We start from the raw sequence: 15650 nt of genomic DNA on the forward strand, positions 1-15650 counted from the left end.
AAATACCCACTTGAAGGAAGCACACTTAAACAAGATACAGTAGTTCCTTTAGACAAACTTAGATAAATCACCATTATAAAGTCATTAGCAAGGTAGTGAGCTACTCATGTCATTAAGCAGTGGCATGAGCTGAGCAAAGATTGTGTGGCTTTACTAGTGGGACACATTAATTAAATCATAATAGAGTGCAAGATCAAAGCTGATTAAAAAATACCTTTGCAGAGCTGACAAAGCCAGGCCTCCTGGCAGAGGGTGTACATGCAGAAAGAGTGGCCATTCTAGCTCTGCTTGCTTCATTAGCCTCTGACACCAAAGAATGGCCGTACTTGGACTGAATATAAATCTTGCTCGATGAAGAGCATAAGGTTTGTTTAAAGCAGACAATGTGTGGGGGGGATCAGGACTACTGGGATATGAGAGAGGCCTAGCTGGACTGAAATAACTTGCTCAAGGATATGATAGGATGGACCCAAAGCAAATTAACATCTTTGGCAGATTTTGGTACAAAGCAGTTACACTTATAAACTATGAGCCTGGCAAGGTCCAAGGCAGTGTTCTGTTCTGGGTCAGTTCTGCAGCAGCAGCATGGCTGATGTCAGTGCTGCAGGAATCAAGCTGCCTAATTCTGTACCTGTAGCAATTAGTTCTCCATGGTTTGTTTTTTTTATGTACAACATGTACAAGAGGATACTATCTTACCATTTCTCTTCTCTTCTTCCCTTGGGCTTTAGGTTTCACAGACCGTAGCAGTTTGATTCTACCTGACTACTATGCCGTCTTCAAACCATAACTAAAAGGAACCATAAGTGCTGGTATTATTCACTTCCCTGTTACGTACAATGTAAATCTTCTGAACTGCCTTTTTAAAAAACAAGAGTAGAAAATATGAAGAAAAAAAAAAAGGAAAATTGTATTTACATGTGATGGGTACTGCAGCATCATCAGACCTGCTAGTTCAAGCTTCAATAAGAGAAAATACCCCTGGTGGGAATCGTGCCAAGACTTGGCTTCTATGTATAAGACTTCCCTGGCATGTGGATTTGCCATACGTGTTCAAGCCCAGCTGGTGGTGCATCCATTTTGTCTTCAGGCACCCGTCATCTTAACAAGCCTCTGTCATCAGCTCTAGAGAGCCCCAAGATAGTGTTCAGAGAATCACTGGCCTGGGTGAAGTCTCTGAAAGACGAGCATCTACAACACTAAGGCACTTCTACCAAACACTCCTTTCAGACTGTGAGCACCTTACAAGGATGGTGAAGAAGCAAAACTGCTCTATGGGTCAGCCCATCTGTGAACATCATCTGACTAGAAAGGCATTTCTTCCCCTGGAGAAGGCTATGGCCAGTCCACAGGCATTGCTCATCTCCCAAGAAGAAACAGGCATCACCTGTTTCAACAGTATTCCCTTCAGAAGGCTGGTTCAGTTCTAGCAAACATTTACTTTTCATCTCTTTCAAGTATTAGTTTCTAAACCCAGCTGTGAACCCATCAGCAGTAAGTGACAAGAATGCTGAGGACAAGCAAGCAAAACCCATCTCTTCATGGTCGCTGCATGGCAGTTGCTCAGCTTGTAGTTTTTCACACCCAAGCCTCATGATGTGTGAGAGCTGATACGCACCTGGCAGTAGGATGGGCTGTGATTCTCAGCTGCTCTGTGGAGGAGGAGGAACTGGAGAGCAAGACAAACATGAAAAGAGGAGCAGTCCATTGAGGGCTATCTCTGTACCAGCTCTTTCAAGAACTGATCCTAAACTCATACCAAGAAGAGCATGACAGACCGTGTCACCTGGCGTAACAAAAGGAGTCTGGTGCATTGGTATGGGTGGGACATGTCAGCAGTACCCACAGGTGAGGCACAAGGATGGCAGTTCACAGGTGCTCTGGTTTGGGTTTATTTTTATTACAGTGATTTAACACACAGACCAACCAGGTAGAGCTCAGAGCTGGCCATTCTGGGCCTGGTATACCTGCCAACTTAAATGTGTGTGCTTAACACAAGGTAAGCACGCAAACAGCCCCACTGCACTTCAGAACGTGTCTGCCAGGCTTAACTGAAGGTGAATCCATTGAAGTGCTTTTCTGAACCTAGGCCAGCACCTTCCAGAATCAAGTCTTTTGTAACACCAGCCACCTGGGACACACAGTCTAGGATTCCTTTCCAGCCCTAACAGGAAATTATGCCATGGTTTGGGTCAGTGGCCCAAAGCACTGTAGCAACATAACTGTAACAAGTTCCGTGTTATTACTTCAGGACACTTTTTTTTCCTTCCATAACAGCTACTTTGCTTTGACAGTTTGAACAGAGAGGCCAAAGTTTTTTACTACAGTGTTGATATTTCTGTTACTAACACTGTTTTTCCCACTTTCTCTCTGTCTTCCATGTATCTACCCTCTCCTCTGTGCTCCCTCTCTACCTCCCCTGATGCCATGCTAATATTGCCCTTCACTGACTGCAGGATGAGAAGTCTCTCCCAATGTGAGCATTTAAAGGCCAATGCTGCATAGTGCCAACACTACTGCCTCGTTTCAGGCCTCTGTCTCATTCCTCTGGTTGCAGGAGTAAAGCAAAAGAACCTGAGCATAGCCTGTGGAGTTGCTCTAGCATCCAGCCTACCCCAATGCTGGCAGTGAGGCTAATGCACTCCATTTATGCTCAGCAGTGATACTCAATACCTCACGCGTTGTTGTCCATGAGGGACAAGCAAAATTGTTTCATTCCCATCTGTGGCCAGCCCTGCACTGCTGTGAATTATAAGATATTAAAATTACAACTGGCTCCTGTAGAATGAAAATGTGATGAAAGGAAAGTAATAGCCACCTGGTTTCCAGTGACCTCTGATGTGATATGCTTCCCAGACCAAGCAATGCTTTCTGTAGAACTACAGTGCATCACCAGCTCACAGCTGCTTTAGACAGAGGCTCATCAGTGGTGAAAGCCTTTAATGTCTAATTATCAGCCCAGCAGAGTGAGGACAGAGCACACTCATGTGCTAGCCAGGAATACACTGCTTTGGGGTTACTGTCATTAGAAGCTAGGGCTCACAGGTTTAAATTCATTCACATACACATGCACATCTGCATCAAACCCTTAAAAAGGGAAAACAAAGTTTTAGGATTTGACTACATGGTGTTAAGCAAAGGGTCAGACACAGAGTTGTTAGGAGGTGCAACAAGCCCTCATGTTCCCAGTATGGATTCCACATCTGCTTGGGCACCATTAGCTTAGACATTCAGTGTGAAAGGGAAGGAACAGCAGCGACAGAAATCACAGGACCTGGTAGGCTGGTGGGAGGAAAAGGCAAGAAGTGTTGGGGGTTTTTTTTCATTTTATGATTAAAATGAAGAGGAAAGAGGTAGAAGCAGCAGATGACTGCTGTCAGTCTGATGGTGGGGCTAGAGGCCCCAGGGGAATGAGAAGTCTGTGGGCGATGTCACTCTGGGTACCACTGCTGTCCCTCATGGGCATGAGCCCCAGCAGTACCCACACCTGCTGGCCCTGTAGCCTAAACCCTTGGGCACTGGTTGAGACATTTAACAGCCCAGTCCTGGGTGATGGCCAGACAACAACTGCCCTGCCTTCCTCTAGGCAGACCCAAGGCAAGTCCCTGCTGACCACTTAGCAAGCTGTCACCCTCTGCGTGCCTCAGGATTCATGCTGCCCCCCAGGGCAGTTCCACAGAGCAACACTTTTTCCCTTCTTTTTTAAATTATGTTAACTCCTGGCTGAGCAGGCAGCAGGAGACAGTGGAAGAATTGCCATATTTCTGCCAAATTGCAGGTAGAGCTTATTACTAAAAAGGGGAAGAAGAAAGAAGCCATATAAAGCATTTGGCACCATAGTAAGCATCACAAAACTAGTACATCATCTGGTTTTAGCCTCAGCTGCTCTGAGCATTTGGGAAGTCTCCCTTTGGAGAGGCATTCTTCACTGACCCTTCAGTGCCTGAACACTGCAGTAGACCCTGTTTGCACACCCACCTCTGGCATCCATGGGAAGTCGTCAGCAGACGGGGAACAGCTACTCATGCTTTTAAATCTGTTTTCTTGAGCACCTGCCTTCTAATATACAAGAGCCATCTCTAGCACGGCAAAATAGTTGCAGTTCTGTTGGGGGTGGGGGAAAAAACAATAATTCAACAACAGCTGATTTCCTTCATCGCAACTTGGGTTATTTGTAGGGCATGATGATGATGGCCTTCCTGCCAAGACTCTGTTAACATAGCAGTTAACACCAGTCATCCCCATTCCTATTAGGAGGAGATTAATAGGAACAATAGGAATTATATCAGGTTTAGAGAGTGGAAAGATCAGCACAGGAAAAAAAATGTCTATTCCAGTTATCCATCTCTAGGGCTGATAGTGGAGATAATATTCTAGAGTTATGGAAGAAAAACATTGTGGTCATAATTTACTGACTCCTGATGGGTTATTCATACTTAAAACATGCAAGCACTGTGCCTATGGTAAAATGAAGTGGAAATGAGCAAGGCTGGGGAGCTGGCATGGATGGAAAAAGCAATTCCAAAATTTTTGATTATTTGAAAAAAGGTGATGATGAAGAAACTCAATGCAGTCATCACCTTCCCACGCACACCCTACAGCAGTGGCCTATGGGGACCTGCTGCTGTATTGACGACTTCATAGGGAAGGTCAGTGGTGTGGCCTTTCCCCACCCTGTGCCCTGCTGGTGGGGTACTTGCAAGATGATGAAGCTTTGGGCTGAAGGTTTGCTGGGACAAAATTCAGGCTCAGAGAGGTTTTTGTGTCCAGACAATTCTTAGTGTGCACTGTAGACATTATCAGAATAGAAAGAGGTGGGGGCGGGGGGGAAGACTATAACAGTCTTTTAGCTCTTTTATGTTAAACTGAAACTATTTAGTGAACTCATTACACAAGTAGTTCAGCCTAAATACCTACATGTAACAACAGCACTTTGTCATCACTGGAACTAGTCACCAAACTCACCCTTCATTACTTCTTCAGTGCCATCTGTACAGTGGGAACACTATAAACCAACTGAAGGGAGCGCTTCCCACATGCCTAGCAAAAGCTTGCACTCACAGATGGGCAAGATGGAAATCCATGAACGGGGGCTCCCCAATGTGCCTGCAAATAAAACCACTTTGTATAAATAGCCATGGAAGATGACTAGGCTAATAAAATAATCAGGAGAGAAAAGGGGGACAAATAATTTTTTCCCAGGTGTTCAGTCTGCTTGAGCTTGGAACAACTTCTGTAAACAAAGAGGAGGTGACGGGCACGTTACCTGTGTTCCCATGGGTCCCAGTTACTCCTGAACCAGATGCATTTTCCAGTTGATATCCAAGTGTATGTATATAATTTGTCTTTGTATAGGAGTGAGTGTGGTGGCTGTCAATCATGTGCTCTTCCAGTATTGTAATTTAACAGACTATAGCTGTATGAAAATGATGTAAATAACTAGAAGAAAACTAAACCGACTCTCCATGTCCTAGTTTTTGTACATACTGAAACTGCATGGTATTTAAATTATTGTTTGTCTCTGATGTATGCAGTTTCTTAAAAAAAGTCATTTAAAAAAAAGCATTCCTGTGCCTGTGTATTTCATCACCCCCCGTGCAACTGACCGACGGCCTAACAATCACTGCAGTGAGGAGTCCAGTCCTCCTGCTGCCAGCAGGCTCAGCAGGAGGCAGTGACACCATGCGTGCCCATGGCATACCCACACCCTGGCAGCTGCAGTGACACCAGCACATGCTCATCAGCATGGAACAAAGCAGAACACCAAGACTTAGCAGCAAAGACTGATGGGATGTTGTGTCAGCTAGACCACACACACCATCTCAGCAAAGGTGTGCAAAGGCACATGACTGGTACCTCTGCTACTGAAGTTGTACCCAACAGCTGGCTAGTAAAGAACAAAACAGTCTGCACTAGACACACACCCACAAACACAATCAAAACCCACCTCTCACCACGTCACAGCTGGTATAGGGCACACTCTGTCACATGCCTACTGACAGAGTCAAGACAGAGTCATGGAATCATTTTGGTTGGGAAAATAGCCCCTTGAGTCCAACTATTACCTAGCTCTAGTAAGTATCATGCTAAACTATGTCACTCAGTACCAGATCTCTGCGTCTTTAAACACCTCCAGGGATGGAGATTCAACCATCCTCCTGAGGAGCCTCTTTCAGTGTTTAAGAACCCTTACAGTACAGGTGTTTTTTCTAATGTACAACCTAAAGCTCCCCATGTGCAACTTAAGGCCATTTCCCCTCATCACTTGTTACTTGGGGGAAGAGACCAACGCCCACCTGGATACAGCCTCTTTTCAGGTAGTTGTAGAGTGAAAGGGTCTCCCCTCAGCCTCCTTTTCTTCAGGCTGAGCAACCCCAGTTCCCTCAGCTGCTCCTCACAAGACCTGTTCTGTAACCCTTCAACAACTTCATTGCCCTTCTTCAGACCCACTCCAGCAAGTCGACGTTCTTGTAGTGAGGGCCCCAAAACTGAACTTTAGTTTAGCCTCACCAGTGCTGAGTGTAAGAGGGACAATCACTTTCCTGGCCATGCTGGCACCACTATTCGTGATATAGGCCAGGCTGCTGTTGACCTTGGCCACCTGAGCACACCACACAGGCTTGTGTTCAGCCAGCTGTCAATCAACACCCCCTAGATCTTTCTCTGCAAGGCAGCTCTTGAGCCACTCTTCCCTGTGCCTGTAACATTGCATGGGGGCACATGCAGCATTTGTCATCTCTACTCTCCATTCACTGTTAACAAGTCCTTGTCCAGTCTGCAACTACCTGTGGCTGGAAAGGCACCAAGCAGGGCTCCTGCACATCCAGATACTGTGGAACCACCGCTTCATCTGTTTTTTTTGTCCTTTCCTTTTCATTGAGTATCTTAAGTGGTTGCTCAGCATTTCACCCTGTGACAAGCTGCACCCTCTGTAGTTAAAAGGAGAGGGGAAAAAAGAAACCTTCTCAAGAACAGGTAACTTCAAAGACTCTCACAAGGCTTCTGAATAAAGTACAGGAAGTAAAAGCTCTGCTTAAGATGTTTAGTTTGCATAACTGACAATGCAAAAGATTCTGACCCCAGAGACAACTGGCACCCAGCACCTTCACTGTAACTGGCAGGTAGGTTAGGAACTGTCCCCTTGAAGTACACAGATTTCCAACTACACAACAATGGAAGGTACACATACTTCAACTGAGGAAATTCTGTTCCCTTCCACTGCTGACACAGAGACACAACATAATCAAAACTGGAACTAGGCTTTTTTGTTTGTTTCCATTTGCGTAGCTTTCCAGTGACCTCCTTACAGCCCTTATGTGCATTTGTATGCATTTCCATTCTGCCAGCCAACACCTTTGTGCTATCCAGTGAGGACCTGAGAGCAAAATGATGTAAAAGAAATCTTAAGTTTTCACTAAAAATCCTCTTCCCATGCAACTAACTATGGCTTCCATAGGAGCATTATAGAAACATAGTATCAGTCAGGGTTGAAAGGGACCACAACGATCATCTAGTTCCAATCCCCTGCCATGGGCAGGGACACCCTTCCCTAGATCAGGCTGCCCACCGCCTCATCCAGCCTGGCCTTAAACACCTCCAGGGATGGGGCCTCAACCACCAACTTGGGCAACCCATTCCAGGCTCTCATCACTCTCACGCTGAACAACTTCTTACCTCCACTCTCAATCTCCCCACCTCCAGCTTTGCTCCATTCCCTCCAGTCCTGTTACTCCCTCACAGCCTCAAAAGTCCCTCCCCAGCATTTTTGTAGGCTCCCTTCACATACTGGAAGGCCACAGTAAGGTCACCTGGGAGCCTCTTCTTCTCCAGACTGAATAGCCCCAACTCTTTCAAGTCTGTCCTCATAGGAGAGGTGCTCCAGCCCTCTGATCATCCTCGTGGCCCTTCTCTGGCCATGCTCCAGCACGCCCACATCCCTCTTGTAATAGGGGTTCCAGAACTGGATGCAGTACTCCACATGAGGCCTCAACAGAGCAGAGCAGAGGGGAGAATCACCTCCCTTGACCTCCTGACCACACTTCTCCTGAAGCAGCCCAGGATTTGGTTGGCTTTCTGGGCTGCAAGCTCACACTGCTGGCTCATGTTGAGCCTCTTGTCCACCAGCACCCCCAAGTCCCTTTCCTCAGGGTTGCTCTCCAGCCAGTTGCTGCCCAGCCTGTATTTGTCCTTGGGATGCCTCAACCCAGATGCCGGACTTTGCACTTGGTCTTGCTGAACCTCATGAGGTTGGCTTGCACCCACATATAGTTATTTCTATGCTTCAAAAAGACAAATGCCAATGAAAATACATCATACAGTCTCACCTCTACACATGGGCTGGGTTTTTGTTTCAGCTGAAGCATTTCATAATACTAGTCTAAGAAACTACACACATCTCCAGTCAAGTCCACAGAATTACAAGCAATCAAGTTGCATCTCTAGGCAGAAAATAAAAAAGTGGCTGAAAAAAATCAATTCTCCAATGAACAGGCAGCCCTTTGTGACCAGCTCAGCAATACCATTTCTGCTACCTTTACCAACTATTTCAGATCACCTCAGAAAAACTCAAGAGAGTAGGTCCAAAGGAAAAGCTGTCAGCTAGGTGCACCTTGCAGTGGTTCTGTTGCAACATTCCCCATTAACGAGACATCATATAAAACCATAAAAGAATCATAGAATCATAGAATCAACCAGGTTGGAAGAGACGTCCAAGATCATCATAGACTTTTGGGATGGAAGGGCCCCTTAAAGGTCACCTGGTCCAATTCTCTGCACTAAGCAGTGATATTTTCGACTAGGTGAGGTTGCTCAGAGCCCCATCCAGCCTGACATGGAATGCTTCCAGGGATGGGGCACCTCTCTGGGCAACCTGTGCCAGTGTCTCACCATCCTCAGTGTAAAAAAATTCACCTTTATATCTAGTCTTAACCTCTCTTCTTTTGGTTTAAAATCGTCACTCCTTGTTCTGTCACAACAGGCTCTGCTAAAAAGGTCTGTCCTCGCCTTTACAGCCTCCTTTAAGTACTAAAAATCTCCAACAAGGTCTCCCTGAAGCCTTCTCTTCTCCAAGTTGAACAACCCCAAATTTCTGTCCTCAGAGCAGAGACGCTCCAACCCTGTGATCATTTTTGTGGCTTTCTGTGGACCTGGTACAACAGGTTCCTGTCTTCCTTAAGGATCGCAGAGAAACACAGTACTGCACACAGCACTCCATCTTGTGTATTACCAGCCACTTAGTGAGCCTCTAAGTTCTGCATACACGGATACAGGAACTCGGCGAGGCAGGAGACAGACTGCCAACTGGTTTAGAACGTACGTGAAAGTTAGCCTGCACAGACACATGCACTCGAGTGCTCATCTTCAGGTCAAAATAAAGAATCATAGATTGTTTCGGTTGGAACAGACCTCTAAGATCACAAACTGTTAACCCAACAGTTCTAGGTCACCACTAAACCGTATGTCCCTCGGCACCACATCAACATATCTTTTAAACACCTCCTTGGATAAGGCAACCCTTTACGGGAAATTCATTTTTTCCTAATACCCAACCTTACCCTCCCCCGGTGCAACTCGAGCCTGTTTTCTCTTGTCCTACCACTTGTTACGTAGGAGAAGAGACCAAGCCCAACCTCACTACAACCTCCTTTCGAGGAACTACAGCCAAAGTGTCGCCTCAGGCCCGTTCCCCCCAGACGAAAGCACCCCAGCTCCCTCCCTCAGCCGCCCCTCTGAAGAGCCGTGCTCTGGACACCCGGTGGCTCTCGTACCTGAACTGCCCCGTGGCAAGGAGGGGACGCCATGCTGGTCCGGGGGGTGCGCAAGCCGAACAACCGAGCGCGGTGGCGAGCGCCAGCGGCAGCCCCTGCAGCGCTCTGAGGCACAGGTGCGGCGGCCCCGTAGCGCAGGCCTGCCCCGCGCCGCCGGCGGGCCAGGCCGCCTTCACCTGCCGCAGGTGGGTGTCTGCCACCGGCTCGCTTTTGTCCCCGGCCCCGAGTCCTCACCGTCTCTGCACGTAGCGTGGCGCCTCCCGCGCAGGCCCGTCCCGCCGCCACGGCCAGCCCCAGCGGCATGTGGCCCGGGCGCCTCTGGCCGCCGGTGTGTGCGCAGACAGGAAGAGGCCGCTGGATGCCACTCGGCGCTGGTTACTGCGGGCCAGCAAAGCGCAGACGTGCGGCAGCCAGCGCGCAAATGCCACACCGGCAGCGGGAGCAGCGCGCAAATGCCACACCGGCAGCGGCAGCCAGCGCGCAAATGCCACACCGGCAGCGGCAGCAGCGCGCAAATGCCACACCGGCAGCGGCAGCAGCGCGCAAATGCCACACCGGCAGCGGCAGCAGCGCGCAAATGCCACACCGGCAGCGGCAGCAGCGCGCCAGCAGGCACGAGCCCCGCGGGGCACCCGCCAGCCGCGAGGCTGCGCGCGCGGGCAGCGGCACCGCCACGTGAACCTGTGGGGAGATTCAGCAACCACCTGGCTGCGTTCCTGCGTCCCCTACTCTAGGTGATCCTGCTCTGGCACAGGGGCTGAACCAGTGCATCTTCTGAGATCATTTACAACACCTGACCCGTATGGGCGTCACCAGCGCCTGATAGGCAGCTGCCAGCACAGGTGCAGGTGGTGCAGCACCACCCTACACCTGCGAATTGCACAAAATTGCTTACAAAATTCCTCCCCGAGTAGCTGAATAAATGAAAGTTTGGGTTTTCAGTAGATCTGTGCAGCATGGTTAGGAGATCTGGTGTTCAGAAAGACTGTAACTGAAGTTCCTGCAGTGAGGAACACTGATCTCCCACCCACGGAATCCTGCCGCTGTTTTACCAGCCTCTGAATTACTGTATTTCAGCCACTGACGTCTTCATACTCGCCTGCTCTTCTTTCCGTACTCTCAGGCCCCTTGCTAGAGTTCAAACCACTCACCGTTTTTAACCTCTGATATCTGCCATTTCTTATCTGGAGTTCCCATCACATTTGGACATCAGCTGGAGAAGTACTGGTGCATGCAAAATAGGAGAACAGGCACATGGCATTACTTGAAACCACTCTGTAGAGAAAAGTCTGCTTGAGGGGAGGACTGGACCAAATTAAGATTCTTTTTCTTATTTGCAAAGCCCATGAAGATGTTTGGCAGGGAAAAACTTGAGGGGGGAGCTTTCACTCTCCCGAGCAGATGCTTCAGTGCTCTTTCCATTGCCTCTGGAGAAAAAATGAAATTAAAGAACAAACAAACAAAACAAAACTCCAACAACAAAACCACCAAACCCCAACCCAAACAGTCTTAGCAGCTATTTTGCACGATCAAACACACACGCAGCAAGCAGTTACATATTCAGCCAGTCAAGGAGAAAAAATGTAAAGAAATATGAAATACCTCACTCAAGCTTCTCAGGAAAAATAAACGATCCTCAGATGACTTCCTATCAAGTGACACACAGATAACAGAAACAAAATATCTAACCCATCCTTACCCATGGATCTCCATTGAAGATTCCATACTATCACTGGAGGCAAAGACCAAGGATTCCCAATGGTGGACTGAGCTCTAGGCTGAGACTTGAAAGATACCTAGCCTCATCCTGATCCTGGGAGCTGTGAAAGCTCACATTTTGATGTTCTGCTTCCCTTGGGAAGTAAGTGTCTGGACAGAAACATATTTAACTTAGCAGCCATCGCAAAAAATCAACTGACTGTGAATTACCCAGATTCATCCTTTCAGTTGTTTGGGAATTCAGTAAGTTTTCTGCATAAACCGTATCACTCATAAATCCACACCAAAAGCTTGGAAATGGATCCACTACGATATACAAATGATCAGCAAGGGAAGCAAGGAGTTAGATCGCTCTCTGCTCTCTAGAGAGTTTCCCTCCTCCAGCATAGCCCAGAATAAATAAGGCACTCAAGTAAGGAAACACTCACTCCTCTCTTTTCTTTGAACCTGAAACTAAAAGAGCTGCACATGAACTTCAGCTGTCCTTAAAGTGAAGCAGCATTTGGGGATCCATCTCACATACAATGAATTGCTTAAGGAAAACTGCTGTTCTGCATGTGGAATCATGAAGATTTTCACTTCATGTGAGGCCAGGTTGTTCTAGGAGGTTGAGGAGTTTCCCTCCTTGGAAACAGTCAAAAGCTGTTTGGACACAGTCCTTGTTCATTCTAGATAGCCCAGCTTGTGCATGGATGTCACATTATGGACAAGATCCTTACATCTGCCTCTCTCACAGTCCAGGAATTCTACTGAAACTCTTTGGCAAAATTAACATTTGCCTTTTTCCAGTATCCCAATAAGGACTTGCACTGACACAGGTTCAGAAGTTAATTAGGCAAAGGTCTTTGCTTGGGCACCCTGACACTCAAAATCTAGTTTGAAGCTACGTTTCATGCTGTTCTAGCTGTTTAAAACAAGGCCATCTTATCTTCGTAAGACTCCCTCCTTCAGCTTTTTGGCAGGACAGCTTCACAGATCTTCATTTAACACAAACACCTGCTGACTGTAAATGACCTTGGTCCCAAAGGGCACTTGATCAACTTGCCTTCCTGTCTCATGACAAACTAGGCAGTTATCACACAATGGGGTTGGACAAGGTGACATCCAGAGGTCCCCAATAGCCTCAACCCTTCTGTGATTCTGTGAAAGTAGATGTCTCTCATCTGAGCAGCTCTGAGGCCACTGATGGAGAAAGCCTTTTGTAAATTAAAAAATAAACCAAAACCATGTTTAGAGCCTTCAGTCAGCGATATAGGAACGTGCACTGGCAAGTCTGGAAGCAATAATACTAACTGGTACTTCTGATTCAGTGCATCTCTCTTCACAGAATATGAGTTATTGATTCCCTCTCAGGACTGAAATTGCTAAACACCTTCAGTCTCATCAGTGCTTGTTTTTTTAACAACTAAGCAATCTGCTGTGTAAAGGCCTGAATAATACATACATAACTTTGGGGTTTGTCAATAGGCTGTGCAGCCCAAGGGAAAGGTCACAGAGTAAGAGAATTGTCACGGTTGGAAGGGAACTCATGGATCATTTAGTTCAACTCCCCCCTGCCATGGGCAGGGACACTTTCCACTGGATCAGGTTACCCAGAGCTCCATCCAGCCTAGCCTTAAAAACATCCAGGAATGGGGTGTCCACCATCTCCCTGAGCAACCTGTTCCAGTGTCTCACCACCCTTATAGTGAAGAACTTCTTCCTAACATCTAATCTAAATCTCCCCTCCTCTAGCTTGGATCCATTCCCCCTAGTCCTGTGTCATGGTAGGCCTGTTAGGCCAAAAATGGGCTTATATCCATGTCCTGGCTTGACCAGGCATGTTTCCCTGCTCCCCTTCCTTCTGTGCTGAGGGAAGCAATCTCGGGAGAGGAAAACAAAAGCCCTGGCTTTACCTAATATGGTCAAGTTTGGCAAAGTGCCATTCTAATTGGCTAGTCTATGTCCAAAGGCCCATTAATCTCAGGCAGATATTGATAAAAGGGATGAGTAGGTAGCACTCATCCTGGAGAGCTAACCAGGAACGGGCTCTAAATACCTGCACGCAATCGGCCTGCATAGCCAGCATGATAACTGGGCCAAGACCGCACATCGCACTGCATCCTGCCTGCCCCTCTGCAAGGCTTCTGGTGAATCCGGAATCAAGAAGAGCCAGATCAGAGACTATGCTACAGACTCCCAGCTTCCTCAGAAATGAGCCTGGGAAACTCCATCAGCAACCTCTCCACATGCTTTGGGTACTGTCTATTTTGTGAATAAATACAGCCTCTTTTAATTCACCAGTTGCCTTCTGCCATAAGCAGAAAGGGGCCTCCTGTGTCCTCTAGTGGATAAGCAGTATAATTAACCACAAGAATCTTCTTTTCCAGTCTAATGTTTGCATTTGCCACTCTAAGAAATAAGTGATCTAGTTTTGCCTGTTCCCTGCGTGTATAGATTTCCAAACTGTGCATTTTGAACCTTGTGACTAAGTTTTCTGGCAAGTTTTAATGCTAATAAACATTTTTTATAGTTATTAACAATCATCACCTGGATATCAAAATTAATACAGATTACTAATTTTGCATAATCTGTCACATACTATCACTACCCAACACCCTATAAAGTCCCTCACCAGCTTTCTTGCAGGCCTCCTTCAGATACTGGAAGGCCACAAGGAGGTCTCCTTGGAGTCTTCACCGCTCCAAACTAACACCACCAACTCCCTCTGCCTGTCCTCATAGGAGAGGAGCTCCAGCCCTTTAATCATCCTCATGGCCTTCTCTGGACACGTTCCAGCACATACCTATCTGTCTTGAAATAGAGGTTCCAGAACTAGACACAGTACTCCAGGTGGAGAAAGTTGTAGAGGGGGAGAATCACCTCTCTCAACATGTTATCTTGACATAACCTAGGATACAGTTGGCTTTCTGGGCTGTGAATGTACACTGGCAGCTCATACTGAGTTTCTCATCCACCAGCAGCCCCAAGTCCCTCTACTCAGGGCTGCTCTCAAGGCAGTCACTGCCCAGCCTGTATCAGTGCCTGGAATTGCCCCAATCAAATGGGTCATCATTCACACTGTACCTGTGGCCATTATTTGAGAAACTTGTGCAGGGTGTGTTACAGAATGGCAGTACTGTTGTTCATAGAATGTATATGCTCTTTCCTACCCACATCACCCTGCTCTTGTGCCCATGCTAGGAAAGCAAGCTCCTGTCTAAAGTGAACTGAATGGGTCACACCACAATGCAGACACAGCAACAGCTTTCAAAGCAGACACAAGTGCACTTTTTATGAGCTGAGTAAACTCCGGCATTTCATGAACACTAAGCAGCATCTCAGAATCCATCATGGATACTTGAATCACAGAATTGCTTTTGGTTGGAAAAGACCTTTCCAATCAAGTCTAGTCATCAATCTAGCACTACCAATTCATAGAATCAACCAGGTTGGAAGAGACCAAAGATCATCCAATCCAACCTAGCATCCAGCCCTATCCAGTCAACTAGACCATGGCACTAAGTGCCTCATTCGGTCTTTTCCTGAACACCCCCAGGGACAGTTCATCAAGTTTTCAGGTGTAATCTGATCTCAGTCCCAAGCTTCTCTAGTTTTAAACAAAAATTGATTTTCTAAAGCATTTTGAGTCTGCACTACACTGAGTGCAAAGTTAAACACACTTCTTCAAGCGCCACGAGCACATCTGGCACACTAGGGATCCATTTGAGTCATGTAACAGCTAAACAAATAGTTTTATAGGCAAGTCCCTGATCTATGCAAGATGTAGAAATAGAATTTCACACTTGAACAAGAAAAGATCAGTTCTACAGCAGATCTCTATTGATGGCCAATCTCTGTCTCTATCACTCTGCTTTTACTTACATCATAAATAGCATTTTTGTATTAAATTTATTTTTAAATCTAAAACAAACAAATTACAGCTCTGCACCAAGCATTCTGCAGAGACATTGTTTATTACTGGCCTGTGATTCTGCATTATAGTGGCTCATCCCACTGATTTTCCCTCCTACCTGCCCTAAGTTAAATTTTAGGGTTACTCTGTAGAGTATCTCGCATGCAGAACAAAGGAGGAGGTACTGCCACAGAGACTGGCTGACAGATAAAGAGAATTTTAAGGTACTTTACAAAAGCATGTCACCCCTGGTCATCGATACCCTCTAG

The 15650-nt window shown here is 46.8% G+C and overlaps 1 protein-coding gene across 9 annotated transcripts in view; it reads left to right on the forward strand.

The window, feature by feature from the left end:
- The window catches only part of PHACTR1 (phosphatase and actin regulator 1), a 450233-nt gene extending 444778 nt beyond the window's left edge, over positions 1-5455 (forward strand). For all 9 annotated transcript variants that reach the window (XM_064160941.1, XM_064160939.1, XM_064160943.1 and 6 more), the window contains one exon: positions 732-5455. In XM_064160941.1, the coding sequence (XP_064017011.1) occupies positions 732-747 (16 nt within the window). In that variant the 3' untranslated portion in view covers positions 748-5455. The remainder of the gene's footprint in view (positions 1-731) is intronic.
- The last annotated feature ends 10195 nt before the right edge of the window (positions 5456-15650 follow it).

Source organism: Pogoniulus pusillus, chromosome 21 (assembly GCF_015220805.1).
Source record: "Pogoniulus pusillus isolate bPogPus1 chromosome 21, bPogPus1.pri, whole genome shotgun sequence".
NCBI lineage: Eukaryota > Metazoa > Chordata > Aves > Piciformes > Lybiidae > Pogoniulus > Pogoniulus pusillus.